Below are 15,590 nucleotides of genomic sequence, written 5' to 3' on the forward strand. Positions count from 1 at the left end.
GGATCCAGTGTCCCTCTGTATTTTCACTCTTCATTGTATTTTTTTTTTTCAATGAATCAATCTGGAAGCAGTGAAATGAAAACAAAGTGTCAGATTCCCTACCTTTGTAGGGCTTGCAATCTGGAACATAGCAGTGCCACGGTTTAGCTTCCAACCCTAAGCGTGATGTCAGAGGAAAATGGCCGCTGTGTGAATATGGTGAACAGTATTTGGACTCCCTTTTTAGTGTTTTTAGGTGAGCGTGTCGGTCAGAATGAAGCCTGGCAGCAACAAAACAAAACCCAAATAGTTCATTGCATACTTTTTTTTTTTTTTTTTTTTTGCAAATTCACCCTACCCCACCCCGTAACAATTTAATTCAATTCAAAAAAATGTTATTTGTCCCCAGGTTGCGATTAAAGCACCTTAGAAAGAATAACAAATTGTATTGCCGATATATGAGTTGCTTCTACACTTACCTGATGAGCCACACAGCGTGATAAAATACCCTCTGGGGTGCCCTTTAGCAGCAAAACCAAAATGAAGTGTCCCTTTTGCCCAGACTGAATCCCCCAATTGGGCGTTAGCCACAGGTATTATGATCATCAGACATTATAAATCTTTACTGCTGAGGCGCATTTTCCCAGCATTACAACTACACAGCAGATTAAATAGCTTAAAGGGACCAGAGAAAGAAAAACTCACAGCAAATCATCTGGCATGTTTAAATATTAGCACTTGCTTAGTTTATTTCAGTGTTTACAGATGCTTCCGACTGCAGAAAGCTGGACTATCACCATATAAACAGAGGTTACATACCAAAGTTATTTCCCTACATACTTTCTCTCCATCCAACAACAAGCCCAAGAGAGGAAGTGCCTCCTCTGGGCTCATCTGTCTCAGAAGACAGTTCCCGCCCCTTACTGTAAATAATATTTGTCACCAAATTAAGCCTCCCGTCAGCGTCAGCAGGGTTAGAAAATGAACTGCACCTCCCACCTTTACAAGGAAAAAGAGGAAGAAAAGCGAGGCTACTTATTGTGAGTGATGCAGAGGAGAGTATACAGTCATGTGCATGTGCTGGTACAATGAAGTGTCCTTTTGTAGCACTGAATGTTACTGAAAGTTATGTGATGGCTGTTTGACGTCACCAAATTAATTTATTCCTAATAAAATGTGTCAGATCATTTATTCTCTTCTCATCATTTCAACTTAATAACTTAATAACTCAATAATTATGACTTTTCATCTCAGAAAAATGACTTTTTATCTAATATTTTTCCACTTTTTAATCTTATAGATATCACTATGTCATGAATTTTCAAATGATTTTTATCAAGGCTACGTTTTCATCAATTTGCGTGGGCTTGGCTTCCATATATTGGTTCCATTTATATCTTACTTTGCTATAAAAACCTGTCCTGTGGTGAACTACGGGACAACCTTTAGACTGCCCTGTAAAACAAGCCCCTCACATGTCCATAATGTGTGACAACCTGACATCCCTGTAACTTTATGATTTTTGTACTTTATTTTATATTAGTTCATTAATTCAATTGATTTATTTATTATTTTTGTCATTATTGTTATACAATATTATATATCATTGCTTGTGGCAGTGGTGGTAGAGGTAATGGTGGCTATGATAAAACAATATAGACTGTTTAGAGCACACATCTCTCACCCTCTCACACACACAATGGTACACACTATCACACCAACAAAACATACGTACACAAGGTAACATGACCTGTACTCAGTGTTCACTGTGTGTTCACTGTATTTGCTTGTCTAACGTGTTTTTGTCCTCTCTGTGTTTTGTCTCGCAATAAAAGGGAAAAACCAGATTAGGCCGATCATGTGATCATATCTCAAACAATCTACTGAGACTCCTGGAAACTGTCTCTGAGGTGTCTCTGGTCACTGTTGTATCTGCCTTGTTAAACCAAGACTCAGTGGCACTTTGTTTTAAAATACAGTGACGTTTCAAATTCACCACTGATGCCACGTCACTCCAAATCACTGAAGACAGAAACTTTTGTTTTTTGTTTTTATTTTGGATCTCACCGGATCTCTGAAACAGATACAGGTGGATAGTGACAGACACAGACATAGAAAGCACTTTAACAGCCTCTTCAGTAGTTGGCCATAACCTGCAGAGGAAGCAACAGAAGACATTATAACTGGTATGACTGGTTTCTTGAGGTTACATTACATATGCTGGCATGTTAACCACAAAATGAAAATGTTCCTCACTCACTGTGTTCATCCAGTCGATGTAGGAGCTGACTTGTGTAAAGACAGTGGGCTTCTGGAGAACGTTACAGCCCTGACCAGAACCGAAGCTCACCACACCGTGGACGTCCCAGAAGCCATCAGGGTTCTGACAATTCAGGGGGCCACCAGAGTCTCCCTGTGGGTGAGCACACGCACTGTTGACTAGCTGCTTATGTACAGACAGATAGGTGCAATTTTACCAGTTTGAATATTCCTTTTACACCATATGAAATTGAATCTCTAAACTACTTTATCGTCTTTTACACTGTGATGGAGGGAAATGTAACAAACAGCGTGACTAACCGTCGTTGTTTTTAATTACAGCTGCGCCATAAGATGACTCTTCCTTGTTTTAACTCACATTACACCCAGCGGTGACGCCGTCGCCTCCGGCACAGACCATCTTGTCTGTGGCCAGGACGCTCCACCAGTCAGGCTGTGAGCAGATGTCGTGGCCAACCACTGGCAGGAGAGCCTGCTGCAGGACGTCAGCCAGAGCGCCACCAGCTGTGGGTTTGGTATAACAGTGGTAAGGAACAAGACTTTGCTTTGAGGGAGGCTCACTTGAGGGACAGGCTAGCCGCTGGATGGAGATAATGTCTGCTTAAGCCCCACTGATACCACTGATGGGGCTGTATTGCTAAAGCCGCTGGCCAGCTAGCATTACAATAAATCACAGGCAAAGTGCAGCAAAGATATTAACATGCTAGCTGGACACAGTGAGTAACTGGGGCCCGGAGCCGAAGCACGAGTAGCTGCAGCAGCGACAGACTGTTTCTCAGCATTTAACCCAGAGGCACAAAGCGCACAGCCCCTGAACTACAGAACGAGTGACACTCTCCTCCAGATATGGCAAGGTCTACTGCTTAATAAACAGGGTGATGGTTATGTCACATTTTTCTAACCTATGTGGCTTCGACCTCATTGTTTGCCCTGAATGTGACTGACAGGTGCAACAGAAACTGCGTTGGCACCACTCAGCTGGCATTCAGTAAATCAACGTGGAAATAAATGTGTAATGCAGGCTGTCAATGATTCATTCTGCCGAGGTATATACACTCACTAGAGAGTCGACCCCAGCCGGTGACATAGCAGGGTGCACTGTGGGGCAGGACGACGCCCCTGTCTGGGAGGCAGGCGGGCATGATGGTGTCCGAGAAGGTGACGGAGGAAGACAGTTTGATCAGGGCAATGTCGTTACTGCAAACATTTAGGAAGCAGAATAAAAACATGGTATATGCTGTATTAATGTTTTGCTACATCAGCTTCATCTTTTGCCTCGTGCTGTTGCTGTTACCGGCTGAGCAGGATGTTGTAGTCCTCATGAGAGATGATTGCAGCTGCCCTCAGGGCGACCGAGCCCTCCTCGCTAGTCTTCAGGCTGTGTTTACCCAGCTCCACTCTGTAGTTGTAGCGGTCACTGTGGCGTAGCAGATGACATGGTGTTAGGGAGGGATTGGACAGCAGCATTGACTCTTCTGCCTGTGTGTACAACACTGTTATTAAGGTGATGGTGGCTTGCAGATGCTTAGCAGTCCTGTGAAAGGTAATGCATGGCTGTTTGGGTGTGCAAACCCTGCACTGGCTGGTTTCTCCACATGGTGGCCATTGCTGCTGATTCTAGCAGAACCAGCCTGTTCTTTTGTTCGTTCTCATGATGAACACCTCTTGTGAGATGGCTCCTCAGTCATAGACATAGCTAAATGCATCGTCATTTCCTGTTTGACGGAGCAGTATTTCTTGCCAGGGACAGTTTGTTTGGATAGTGCATAGTAAATATGAGTGCTCTCATGAACTTGAATCAGCTGAAGCTCAGGAGGTAGAGCGGGTCATCCAGTAATTAGAGGGTTACTGGTTCAAATCCTGGCTCCCCCTAGTTGCATGTCGGAGTGTCCTTGAGCAAGATACTGAACCCCAAATTACTCCTGATGAGCAGTTGGCACCTTGCATGGCAGCCTCTGTCATCAGTGAAAGAATCTGTCACTTTGGACAAAAGTGTCTGCTAAATGCCCTAAAATGTAAAGTGAATCACTACTGAGTCTAAATGGCTGATTAACAAGAGCAAAAGTGTTTCTTTTCTTACAGTATTTGCATAAAACTGTCATATATCATCAATCTCCCAATTGTATGTGTGAGATTTGCAAAAAGTTTAGTAATCAGGGTTCATACAGATGCTAGAAATCCTTAAAAAAAAAGCTAGAATTTTGCACAAAGATGCTCGAAATTTCAACTGCATTAGAGTACCTTAACCTAATAGAATAGAATATGCCTTTATTGTCACTATACACATGTACAAAGAAATTGTGTATAGATTGTTTTATATTGTCCCAACCAGGTGATATAGGATTCCAAGTCTATTTACAGCCAGGTGACACATTTTTTCCCCTATTTTTGGGGATATTTGTATATAAATATGTAATTTACCACAGATGCGAGCTGCTGAAAAAGATAGGGAACACTTGTGTAATTGTGATTATTTTTGGCAGCCTGTTAAACGTACTTGATGCAGTGTGCAGCAGTGAGGACCCATTCAGAAGAGATGAGGGTGCCTCCACAGATGTGCTGCCAGCGCCCACTGCTGTCTGACTGGAGCGAGATCTGAGAGGAGCCCAGCAGAAGACAAGGGTGCATTACTACACAACGAAATGTCTCTCCAACACCCCACAAATCCAGTTCATCCCTCATCATCCCTCTATATATACCTGTTCCTGGATCAGAATCAGAGAGTAAAATTGTAAAGATAGGTGACACTCCTTCTGTCTGAGGAGCAGACCTCACCTGCCAGGGCCAGCTGTGAGGCCTGACGTCCTCTCCCGCCACCACTCTGCTCAGCACAGGAGGGAAAGTGGGGAGGCCACATCCACAGGCTGGGACGAAATGATAACGCATGTTGTGAAGAGAGATGTTCCAACACCTTTTGCTCCTTACAGATTCCAATGCTTAGATCTGACAGGACTGCTATAATGTATGCAATTTCAATTCATAACTAAAGCTTTCCTCTGCTTTTTTGTAGCCAGTAAGGCTCTCCTCTGCAGCAGGCACAGGAGAGGTGACCTCTGAACAGAACAGAGCAGGAGTTGGGAGCTATTTGACAATGACTATGCATTAAAGATCCACCTTTTCCAGGCTACTAAAGTAACTAATACTCCACCAGGTAATGTTTGAGAAGAATACTTTATACATTTGCTTAAGTATTATTTTAACACCAGTACTTTTACTTGTGAGTACAGATTTTTAGTACTCTTTCATCCACTTGCCAGTTTTTGATTACTTATAGGACAGCATGGACAATGATTATTATCACCCTCTAAAAGACTTGTTTGGAGCTAATTATCTGGACTGTATTACAGCAAATACATTTAAGGTTCCTCGGTGAGAAGAGTGAATCCGTCTTACCGCCAGCTACCAGAAGCGTCAGCACCAGCAGGCTCCTCATGACTGCAGAGTATGTGACGAAGGCTGAAATTTAATGTCAGGAAGAGGCTTGTATTTATACTGTTTGTTAGTAACTTCCAAACAGCATATAGACTTTCCTGAGAGACCGGGCCTAACATGCAGAAGAACAAACAAGTGGTTTGAGGCTGAGGACGCAGCATGTGGTTGGTGATAGGGTTTTCCCATCACCGCTCCCATCTGCGAACACGGGACCCTCCTCCGCTGTTTAAGAATCACTTACAAAACTTGAGGCTCAGGATTCTGTTGTACTTTGTTGCTTTACTTGTTTTATATATACATAGGCTGCTGCCCTGAGGACTAAGACAAAACACGAGCAAAACAGTGAATAACACAAAATCTTGGCACTTTATTTCATTTTATTAACAGCTCCACATTTTATTTATTTGATATGTGCACATGGCGGTTTTGGTCCGGGAAGCCCGTCGTTTCAATAGGCCACCATTTTCTGTGGAGGAGAAGATAGAGACATGTTAGAATAAGTCCCACATTTTTTAAGCAATAAGACATCGATCATTTGTTTTAATCGGTTCATCTTCTTTCTAGTCTTATCGCTGAAATCACGCAAATAAAAAATTAACAGTTGTAGTTTTTCAGCCTTCAATCTCTGAGGCGTTTCAGTGAGAGGTTCGGGGGCTTACAGAGTTGATCCAGTCGACGTAGGAGCTGACTTTGGTGAAGACAGTGGGCTTCTGCTTCAAGTTGCATTTGAGCCCGGAGCCGAAGCTGACGATGCCGTGAACCTCCCAGGAACCAGCAGAGTTCTTACAGTTCAGAGGGCCGCCAGAGTCTCCCTGATTCACATGACAGAAAACATGTGATCAGTGTGCAAATTCAACCAACCAACAAGTAATTCTTGTCCTTTGAAGACAATTAGTTAGTGTTCACTTCTAACAGTCCTCTGAAATACTAAATGTCACTCACAAATAAAGGAGAACGTTTTCTGACTTTTTTTCTGAACAGTTATTGACACTATCGATGACTCTGTAGGTTATTTTCTCCATTAGACGATTCATTGTTTGGTCTATAATACATGACAGATGTCAAGGAAACACTGATGTCACTTGATGTCAGAAGACATTGATGCTACATGATGATGTCTCATTATGTGTCATTATCTAAATCAGACTCACATTACAACCAGACACGACTCCGTCTCCTCCTGCGCAGACCATGGTGTCCTTCACCTGGAAACCCCACCAGTCAGATTTGGTGCAGGTGGCGTGGTCCACCACGGGCAGGAGGGCCTGCTGCAGGATGTCAGCAATGGGACCTCCAGCTGTGAGAAGGAGAGATGAATAGAATCCATGCTGGAGTTCAGTTCAGGTTAAAGACAAGTAAGAGGTAATTATATATATTCATACAAAATCTACTGTCCACATGTATTTACATGTATGTTCATGTATATACTATATACTAAGGGTCAAATGATTATCACCCTGGCTTGGCCAATCGGATCCACTATTTAACATGATTGTCAGAATCAGTGTGTTTTTATGCAATTACTGATAAAAATGTATTAAATTCAAATATTCTGCTTACTTTGCAAAGTAACAAGTTAGTAAACACATGTCGTGGAGTACAAGTTCAATATTTCTCTCTAAAATGCAGCAGAGTGGAAGTATAAAGTAACAGAAAATAACTTGACTATTGTGGTCAAATATTACAGTTGGACTGTGTACAAAACCCGAATACTAAGAAATTGATCAGCTCAGCTGCAATTGTCAAAATGTCTTACTTTTGTAACACACACAGCAAACCGATTCAGCCTCAAACTGAGGGAGGAGACTGTGCACTCACTGTAAAGGCGGCCCCATCCGGTGACGTAGCAGGGGTAGTCATGGGCGAGGGTGGCGCCGGCAGGAGGGACACAGGCGGCCATTATGGAGTCAGAGAAGGTGACGGGGGACTCCAGCTTGATCAGGGCAATGTCATTACTGCAGAGGAAACACACACACACATACACACACACAAGTTGAGAGTCATCATAGACTGAAATGATCGTATCCTTTTGATTTTCTTGCAGCTCATATCCCGGTAACTTTTTACCGGATGAACAATGGGTTCCACTTCTCGTGCACGATGATGCTGGCAGGGCCCATGAACACAGCGCTGTCCTCCGTCTGCACCAGGTTGTGTTTTCCCATGGCCACCCTGTACTCCCTGCCACTGCTGCATGTTGACAGAGAGGAGGATTTAAAGCAGTGATGTATGTGACCTCAGACCTCAAACGTTACATTTCTAGATATTAAAAAACAACCACTAGTCGACGACCAACCATGTTGTCTGTGATTGCTAATATATGTACATGTTTGTGTCAATGTAGCTGTAGTTGACAGTGTAGCCTGTCATGAATTGCTGTTGGGCCTCCACTGTTTCTTACCTGATGCAGTGAGCAGCGGTGAGGACCCACTGGTTGGAGATCAGAGTGCCTCCACAGGTGTGTCTCCATTCGCCCTCTCTGTTGTACTGGAGGGAAATCTACAGCATACACGTGAACACAACCAAGAGTTTTACCTTATTAGCCTCACTGGTCATGGCTCAGACACATTATTTCCTTTGTTTTCCCGTGATAACAAGACAACCAATCATGAGAAAATTACTTCATAAGAATGGACCATTACATACACACAGTGTGCTCTGTGTGAGTTTGGTTTATTAAAGGCTACTCCTTGGTCTGACATTTTTCAGCATTAATCTACTGCTATTGTTGTTAAAGTTGTCACGTATGCATGCTGGCACGGCACTTCTGATCCAATAGACATTAAGCTATAAGGAATAAGAGCGAACAATCTTTGGTTTCTCTCATGCGCTTTTTTAGCTCAAGATCTTGAGAAAATGATCTCACAATCTCAGGAAAACAACACTTATCATTCCATGATAATAACATAGATAATTTGTGGTCTCAAAAAAACAAATACAATTTTAACCATTTTCACCGGAAAACGGAAAACAATATGATATTATTTATATATTTATATCTATTGTATTATGGCTTATCTGTGTCTGCCCTCAAAGACTTGCAGGAGGTGCTCCCCATTCTTTCTCTCTCTCTCTTTTTTTTTTTTAGGTTTTCATCATATTCATACTTATTTTTTACTTTTGCAAAGTAAGAACTGTTTTCTTTACCTTCTGTTTGAATTCTTCTTGTTGTCTTTTTATCGTTGTTCTACATTTATTTGCCTTATTTAAAGCATTTTTAATTGATTATGTTCTGACTCCACATCGCTTATTAAAACCTTTTTAGTCTGCACTATACTTGTCACGTACTGTATGATTTATGCCTACAATGTATTTAACTCTTTTGAAGTCTGAAAAAGTGTTTTTTCAGACAGCTGATGTCTCGTTTGCTGAGTTGAAACTCCTCACTCAGCATGTTTTACCTGCCAGGGCCAGCTGTGAGCGTTGACATCCACTCCTCCAACCACCCTGCTGGTCACCAGAGGGGTGACGGCTGGCTGGCCGCACCCATAGGCTGAGGGGACAGACAGAGACAGACACTTTAAAAAAAAACAAAAAACGCGAAAGGGCGCTCACAACCGTAAAACTGCATTCGGCTGGTAGACAGAACACTGTAATGGTGTTGTGTATCAAAGATCCTTACCGCCTGCAACAAAGAGAGCGAGAACCACAAACTTCATCATGTCTGAATCTCCACAAGTTTGCAGCAAAACACCTGATATATTTATACCTCCCACAATGTTATGCAACACACAGAAACTGGATTGAATTCGTGGAAATGTACCTTTGATGAATCTAAACGACGAGGTGGAGCCAAGTGGACATCAAAACATCAAAATGGCCACAGATGACCGGGAATACCAGGTCAAGGCCAGTGTGTCCTGGAGATATGTGTCATTTTGTTGAACAAGTCTGATCGTTTTTAACATCAAGAGCTGGAGCTGACACATATCAAATGTAGCCCTCTCTCCTCTTGATTTCCTTTTATAGAGAAATCTATCTGAAGTTTCTATTTCTTAAGAAAACGCTGAATGTTAACCTGTGCAAAGTTATGAGTAGAGCTTTCTGTGCCACCCTTTGCTGTCAAATAACAAATACATGAACTTGAAATACTTGACATACTGAATTTTACTTCTACCTCGCAAAAAGCTGGTCTGATCACAAGGTTTGGTTGCATTATAAGCTCTAACAATGATCACACAATGATTCCTCTGCGGTGATCCACTACCTCCTGCATCGTAGTAAAAATATTGCAACAGCTAAATATAATATATAAATGTCAGCAGTGGTTCAGAAAAATCTGTAAATAACATTTATTCCCTATAATTACAGTGACAAAACAACCATGTATTTGAAGTGTTGGGTGTCTCTGAACCATGCATTAAAATAGATCTGTAAAAAAAATAAAATGAAATTAGTCACATATCTACAATGTATAAAAGCTCATACTAACATATTTTGCAGCTCTTGGATTGTTATTATTATTATGCAATTTGAAGAGTACATGTAACACACAATTTCTGTTGACCTGAACAGAAACTGACTGCTGTTGTAAAAGTGAGGTTTGTGTGTGTTCTTAATAGGATCAGACTTTTTTATTCTTTAACAAGTGACCACAAGAGTGCGAACATCATCTCTTACGTAAAGCTGACTGACTCAGGTCCCTGTGAGACACCTGTGAGGTTCACACAGAGGTTGGCTCGGGGCGATAAGGTGTATTTGGGGATATCTGTGGCCGCTTATCTCCAAGGTTGATTTATTTTTCCTACCTACTTTTCCCAGGCCAACCTGAGGCGAATGTTGAGCAACACATGCGACGCCTTTAAACAGGTCTGTGAAAGCAGTATATAAGGAGGAGCAGATCCCCCGAACTGCTACTGAAGACAGTCACAATGAAGTTCGTGATCTTGGCTTTGTGTATCGCTTGCGGTGAGTTCTGATACTCTTCTGATCAGTCCATTAAATGTGTTTCTACATACAACTGTCCCACTTCTCTACATGAGGAGTTGCAGAAATCTGACATCTGACTGAACACATTGAGTTAGACAGAGTTGCATTGCTGATGTTAAGGCACCATTGTAAATTCCCATACTCTATACTGTTGTTTCTTAGCCTACGGTTGTGGGCTGCCTACCTACCCTCCCGTCCTCACCAGGGTGGTTGGTGGAGATGATGTCCGTCAGAACAGCTGGCCCTGGCAGGTATGCCACCTCTAATATACTTCTCCTTTCGATTCTGTGTTGTCTCTCTTTTTCCTGAATTCCTAAAACATCTATTCCTCTTTAGGTATCTCTGCAGTACCAGAGTGGAGGCAACTTCTACCACACCTGCGGTGGCACCCTGATCGGCAACCAGTGGGTCCTCACTGCTGCTCACTGCATCGGGTAAGACTGAAAAAGAATGTAAAATCAAGAGGCACAGGAGACTCAGTCGATGCTAAAACTGATATTTCTTGTTGTTACTGTTTATATTCCCCCTTTTGTGAAAGGAAACAAAGGTACTGATGTTTTAAAACATCACTGAAGTCTTTCGGCCCTTTACTAAACTTTGTTTGAATGATTAAAGAGAACTGGAATTGAATTTCTTAGTTCTTTTCTTAACACATTAGTGTTCTCGTACAGTGCAGTGCAGCAGTATTGTATTCTGTCTGAAACATGCTGTTTTAGAGCCTGTCTCTTTAAGCCCCTCCCCACCCCTCGAATACCTGCTGTGATTGGTCAGCTGATGCATGCCTGACCCAGTGCCACTGACAACAACTGAGCAGCTGTGCTGAATCAATGTCCACATGCAACGCTAGCTGCTAGGCATTCATTGCGCTAATGTCCGTCACTCCGTGAAGTAGTGCAACAATGTCACGTAATCACAGGCGGGACTACTGATGAGGCGTTCTAAGTGGGAGAAAGGAGGTGGGAACTCTGACCTTTTTAACATTCAAGATCTTTTAGGTGCACAAGAACCTATAACACATATTGGGAAAAAAAAAAAAAAAAAAGGCACAATAGGTCCATTTCAGAGTGAAATGAACACTGTGTGTTAGCAGGAGTAGTGCTCTACTAATGTAATGGTAACAGAAGTAACTGTATTGGTTCGTGTTGCAAATAAGTTTGGAGTTTTAAATAAAGACTCCTCAAATAGATTCCAGATCAAAGCAACTCTGACCCGTGTTTCTGTGTTTTATTGTGGCCAAGCAGCAGTCGCACCTACAGAGTGTACCTGGGAAAACACAGCCTGAACACCAACAACGAGGGTGGTTCCGTCGCCATCAGCCCCTCCAAGATCATCGTCCACCCCAACTGGGACTCTTACAGAATCCGGTGGGCTCAGTCATTTCCCTTCGTCCTGTTTGGTAGACTGCTGATGGGTGTACCCCTGCTCTTTGCGTTCTGTTTGTAATTGCGTTGTTTGCATTCACACTCTAGTAACGACATTGCCCTGATCAAGCTGGCGACTCCCGTCACCTTCTCTGATTCCATCATGGCTGCCTGTCTTCCCGCCTCTGGAGACGTCCTGCCCAACAATGCTCCCTGCTACGTGACTGGCTGGGGCCGTCTCTGGAGTAAGTTCTACCCGCCAAAGAAAAAAAGAAAAGTAGTCATGCCTCCAGCCCTGAATCTAACCGCTCTCTTTTCATCTAAAGCTGGAGGTCCTCTTGCTGATATTCTGCAGCAGGCCCTCCTCCCCGTGGTCGACTACGCTACCTGCAGCAGGAGTGACTGGTGGGGCAGCCTGGTCACCACCAACATGGTCTGTGCTGGAGGAGACGGACAGCTGGCTAGCTGCAACGTGAGTCTGATTCGTTTTATTTTAGAGACCTTGGTACGGTTTTATCTAAGTTCCTGTAAAACTAAATCCCAGCCTCACACTCACATCTGTCTCTGCGTTTCCATTTAAGGGAGACTCTGGTGGTCCCCTGAACTGCCAGAGCCACGATGGCTCCTGGGAGGTCCATGGTGTGGTGAGCTTCGGCTCCAGCATGGGCTGCAACTACCCCAAGAAGCCCTCCGTCTTCACCAGGGTCAGCGCCTACATGAGCTGGATCAACAACGTAAGTGAAAAAAAAAAACAACAACCTGATTGTAAAATTTTAGACCAAATGATCTCATGACTTTCTTTCTCTCTGGAGATTGAGCTCCGTGCTGTTGACTGTTGACTGCAGGGATATTATTTAAAAGGATGAATAAACATGATTTTTCTTTTTTCCCCCCATTTTGGCGACATCGGTAATCTACCGGAAAATTATTAAATGAAATAATACTTTTCATCTCCGTCTAAGTTGAACTGCTCAGTGGCTCAGAGGAGTAAGGAGCTGCTGACACTCTGATGCCCTCTAGTGGAACATTTTAAAACATTCTCTCATCTCTCCTTTTTGTTTTGTTTTGTTTTTCCAGGTGATGGCCTCCAACTAAACTGTGGATTGGTTTTTGCCATTGTTGTTGCGCTTGAGCATCAAGTAAAGAACTTATTGGATAATCCACTGTCTTCTGTGTTTTCTTCATCAAACCTATGTGTTGGTTTGACAGCAATCACACAATAGTCTTGACGGAACTTTACAGGCTTTGCTTTAATTGTAGTTGTATGTTTAGTGATGGTCATCTCTCTCACTACAAGCCTTCTTGGAAAATGATGAGGTACCTTGACCTTGATCAGTGTTTGTACAGCTTTTAAAGAGTGAAATTAAAACACCTTTCCAGCACTTCCAGGGTGCTTACAACATTTTCTAAACACTCCAAACCTTTATCATCACGTCTAAATTCTTATAGAAACAAATTCCCCCAAAATAAATAAATAGATAAAAAAAAAAAAAAGTTCACAAACAACAGCAATTAGTTTGGTTTATTTTACAAGCTGTTCATGTGATTGATTGCATGATTTCATTATGACCTTTCAACACCAGGAGACAAACAAAAAGGACATCAGGATTGTTTCAACTATCAAAAGAACATTCATGCAATTCCTTGTCCTTGAAACAAACAAACAAACAAACAAAAAACAACTAAAATTGAGCATTCACTAAATTTTCAAGATGTTGCACAACACTGTGCTGGAAATGTTACAAGCGTTTTTAGATTCCACAGACAATAGAAATGTGGATATGAAAAGAGTGAAAGCAAAGCTTGATGCCATCAAAAACACTGAGGACTAAAAGTAAACAACAACAAAAAACATATTTGGCCTCATTTCAACTGCATCATTTTATGAAAATAGCACATTAGGCCTGCATGTGAAAAGACAGAGCACACAAACATACAGATCTGCATGCAGAGAAAGATCTGTCCTGCAACCTCTCTTTGCTCTCGAGTCTTGTCACTGTATTATATAAATAAACAATGATTACATGCCATTGATAATGGATTTATGAGATTGCTTTGACCAGAGACGGCCACTAGATGTCCCTGTAGACAGCAAAAATGTTATATCAAAGAATTTTGATACAACAAGAGGCTATCCCCTCACTCACTTACAATGTTAACAAATTCCCATGATTCCAAAACAACTAGAGCTATATTTATCAGACATTTTGCCTCTGATGTTATACAGCTGACCTCAAATGTGGTGCAGCTTCTGTTTGATTAGAACAACCACTGTTATAAACTCAACCCCCCCTAAAGACAGTGTGAACTAATCTCCATTTGTTTTTCTTTTACATATTTTTTAAATTTATTTCACATTTTGTATATTTTATTATTCATCAGTGAGCAAGATTTTCTTTAAATTGATGGTGTTTGTTGTAACCCTTCTCAGCAAAGCCATAATATACATTTGTTTTGGCTGTAGCCTATAAAACTATCCAATTTAAGAGCACACACTCTTAAAGTATAAGGTATTGTATGAAGCTACAAGGAAATCACTTATTAGCGGTAGTTAAACCCTTTAAAAAAGTGAAAAAAAAAAAAAAAAAAAAGATTTACCGGTTCTTGTGAATGGGAAAGTGCTCATTGTACATGTGTGAAGAGAAGTACAGCAGAGATTTGGACCAATACTATGACGCTTGGTCCATTTTCTCTTCTATCTATATGAAGTGATGTTAACACAAAGATTGGTTTCTGAATGTGTGAGCGTTTTAAATTGTCTTTGTTGATGTTTTCTGTTTCTATTGCACTTTGTGTGTTTATGGAGCTAAACGACCTGCAACTCCAACGTTGTCCGCCTCGCGGCGTGTCGCTGTTCCCCCTGGAGCTCTTCTGCCGGACGACGAGCGAGGAAGAAGTTAGTCGCCATCTTGGATCATCGGCAAACTTAACATAATTACTGACTGAAGTGAGTTTGTAAGATGTCTGGCTGCGCTCCAACGGTGTTTTCGTGCTTTACACACACCTTTCCTTTAGGTTTCATGTCCCAGACTATCACTGAAAATGTTATCTGCCCTCTGGTGCGTTGATTTAGTTTAACGTCCTTCCATTAAGCATCTTTAATTCTTCTTGTTGATGGCTGTTAGTCAAGTGACAGAGCTCTGAATGACTTGTCTAATAATTTTCAAGGTGCTCAAATATCATTCGGTAGTACAGAAGTTGATATCAGTTAAACTCTGAACATAGCAAACATAGCATTTTGAATCAGGTTATCAGTAACACCTGCAATACAACACTCAAAGAAAAAAAAACAAAGAGCTAGCTTGTGTGACTTCAACTCTCCGTTTAGCTACAGGTAAGATGATATTAACACACTGTTAAACCACAATTCGACGTCAACTAAATGTCCAAAAATGCACAATTTCTGCCCAGTTTGGTCCCCAAATTTAATTTGACACATATAACGTTATATGACTGTGGTCCATTTACCTTTGGATTGCAGAGCCGTGTGTTTCCACCACAGCATGCAGACAGTATGAGGTCCCCAAACTTTTTTTTTTTTTTTTAATATTTTTATTTCTTAAGCAGAATAAAAATGAAATGAAATAAAGAAATTCATGGTATCTATAA

General features: G+C 41.7%; 4 protein-coding genes across 10 annotated transcripts in view; 2 read left to right on the plus strand and 2 right to left on the minus strand.

Annotated features, from left to right (window-relative positions):
* Positions 1–2,016: 2,016 nt before the first annotated feature.
* Positions 2,017–5,889, minus strand: LOC119023358 (chymotrypsin-like elastase family member 2A). 4 transcript variants are annotated; one of them, XM_037105220.1, is made up of 8 exons: positions 5,653–5,889; positions 5,035–5,123; positions 4,757–4,854; positions 3,554–3,676; positions 3,320–3,456; positions 2,618–2,763; positions 2,240–2,392; positions 2,017–2,132 (listed from the first exon to the last, which is right to left on the minus strand). In XM_037105220.1, exons 1-8 carry the CDS (start codon positions 5,690–5,692, stop codon positions 2,115–2,117), a joined length of 804 nt encoding a protein of 267 aa, XP_036961115.1. In that variant the 5' UTR covers positions 5,693–5,889; the 3' UTR covers positions 2,017–2,114. The 4 variants fall into 4 exon arrangements, with proteins under 4 accessions (XP_036961115.1, XP_036961112.1, XP_036961113.1 ...); XM_037105217.1 differs by having other exon boundaries at positions 4,757–5,123; XM_037105218.1 differs by having other exon boundaries at positions 4,757–5,889.
* Positions 5,890–6,038: 149 nt separating this feature from the next.
* LOC119023359 (chymotrypsin-C-like) lies at positions 6,039–9,380 on the minus strand. 2 transcript variants are annotated; one of them, XM_037105222.1, is made up of 8 exons: positions 9,314–9,380; positions 9,093–9,184; positions 8,093–8,190; positions 7,759–7,881; positions 7,510–7,646; positions 6,843–6,988; positions 6,351–6,503; positions 6,039–6,157 (listed from the first exon to the last, which is right to left on the minus strand). In XM_037105222.1, the coding sequence occupies exons 1-8, from the start codon at positions 9,351–9,353 to the stop codon at positions 6,140–6,142; spliced, it is 807 nt and encodes a 268-aa protein (XP_036961117.1). In that variant the 5' UTR covers positions 9,354–9,380; the 3' UTR covers positions 6,039–6,139. The 2 variants fall into 2 exon arrangements, with proteins under 2 accessions (XP_036961117.1, XP_036961116.1); XM_037105221.1 differs by lacking the exon at positions 6,039–6,157 and having other exon boundaries at positions 6,312–6,503.
* A 1,147-nt stretch (positions 9,381–10,527) lies between these two features.
* LOC119023361 (chymotrypsin-like elastase family member 2A) lies at positions 10,528–13,144 on the plus strand. Its single transcript, XM_037105226.1, has 8 exons — positions 10,528–10,599; positions 10,783–10,871; positions 10,957–11,054; positions 11,862–11,984; positions 12,090–12,226; positions 12,308–12,453; positions 12,563–12,715; positions 13,059–13,144. Exons 1-8 carry the CDS (start codon positions 10,563–10,565, stop codon positions 13,074–13,076), a joined length of 801 nt encoding a protein of 266 aa, XP_036961121.1. The 5' UTR covers positions 10,528–10,562; the 3' UTR covers positions 13,077–13,144.
* A 1,453-nt stretch (positions 13,145–14,597) lies between these two features.
* LOC119022323 overlaps positions 14,598–15,590 on the plus strand; it is a 59,210-nt gene continuing 58,217 nt past the window's right edge. For 2 of the 3 annotated variants that reach the window (XR_005075890.1, XR_005075891.1), the window contains exon 1: positions 14,598–15,315. Coding sequence is in view for 1 of the 3 variants with exons in the window: in XM_037103062.1 (XP_036958957.1) it covers positions 14,942–15,040 (99 nt within the window). In the remaining 2 variants the exon portion in view is untranslated. The remainder of the gene's footprint in view (positions 15,316–15,590) is intronic. The other variant, XM_037103062.1, reaches the window with a different exon arrangement.

This window comes from Acanthopagrus latus, chromosome 7 (genome assembly GCF_904848185.1).
Source record: "Acanthopagrus latus isolate v.2019 chromosome 7, fAcaLat1.1, whole genome shotgun sequence".
Lineage (NCBI taxonomy): Eukaryota > Metazoa > Chordata > Actinopteri > Spariformes > Sparidae > Acanthopagrus > Acanthopagrus latus.

What these genes read in the sequence shown, in the direction of transcription:
- LOC119023361 (XM_037105226.1), top strand. Translation starts at nt 10,563, where the DNA reads ATGAAGTTCGTGATCTTGGCTTTGTGTATCGCTTGCG. An exon ending in AGAACAGCTGGCCCTGGCAG is followed by an intron (nt 10,872 to 10,956) that starts GTATGCCACCTC and finishes ATTCCTCTTTAG; the next exon opens with GTATCTCTGCAGTACCAGAG. An exon ending in ACTGCTGCTCACTGCATCGG is followed by an intron (nt 11,055 to 11,861) that starts GTAAGACTGAAA and finishes GTGGCCAAGCAG; the next exon opens with CAGTCGCACCTACAGAGTGT.
- LOC119023358 (XM_037105217.1), bottom strand. Translation starts at nt 5,692, where the DNA reads ATGAGGAGCCTGCTGGTGCTGACGCTTCTGGTAGCTGGCG. An exon ending in ACTGCTGCACACTGCATCAA is followed by an intron (nt 3,677 to 4,756) that starts GTACGTTTAACA and finishes GCTACGCCACAG; the next exon opens with TGACCGCTACAACTACAGAG. An exon ending in CGGCTGGGGTCGACTCTCTA is followed by an intron (nt 2,764 to 3,319) that starts GTGAGTGTATAT and finishes CCAAACCCACAG; the next exon opens with CTGGTGGCGCTCTGGCTGAC.
- LOC119023359 (XM_037105221.1), bottom strand. Translation starts at nt 9,353, where the DNA reads ATGATGAAGTTTGTGGTTCTCGCTCTCTTTGTTGCAGGCG. An exon ending in ACCGCTGCTCACTGCATCAG is followed by an intron (nt 7,882 to 8,092) that starts GTAAGAAACAGT and finishes GTCAACATGCAG; the next exon opens with CAGTGGCAGGGAGTACAGGG. An exon ending in TGGAACCCATTGTTCATCCG is followed by an intron (nt 7,647 to 7,758) that starts GTAAAAAGTTAC and finishes TTTCCTCTGCAG; the next exon opens with TAATGACATTGCCCTGATCA.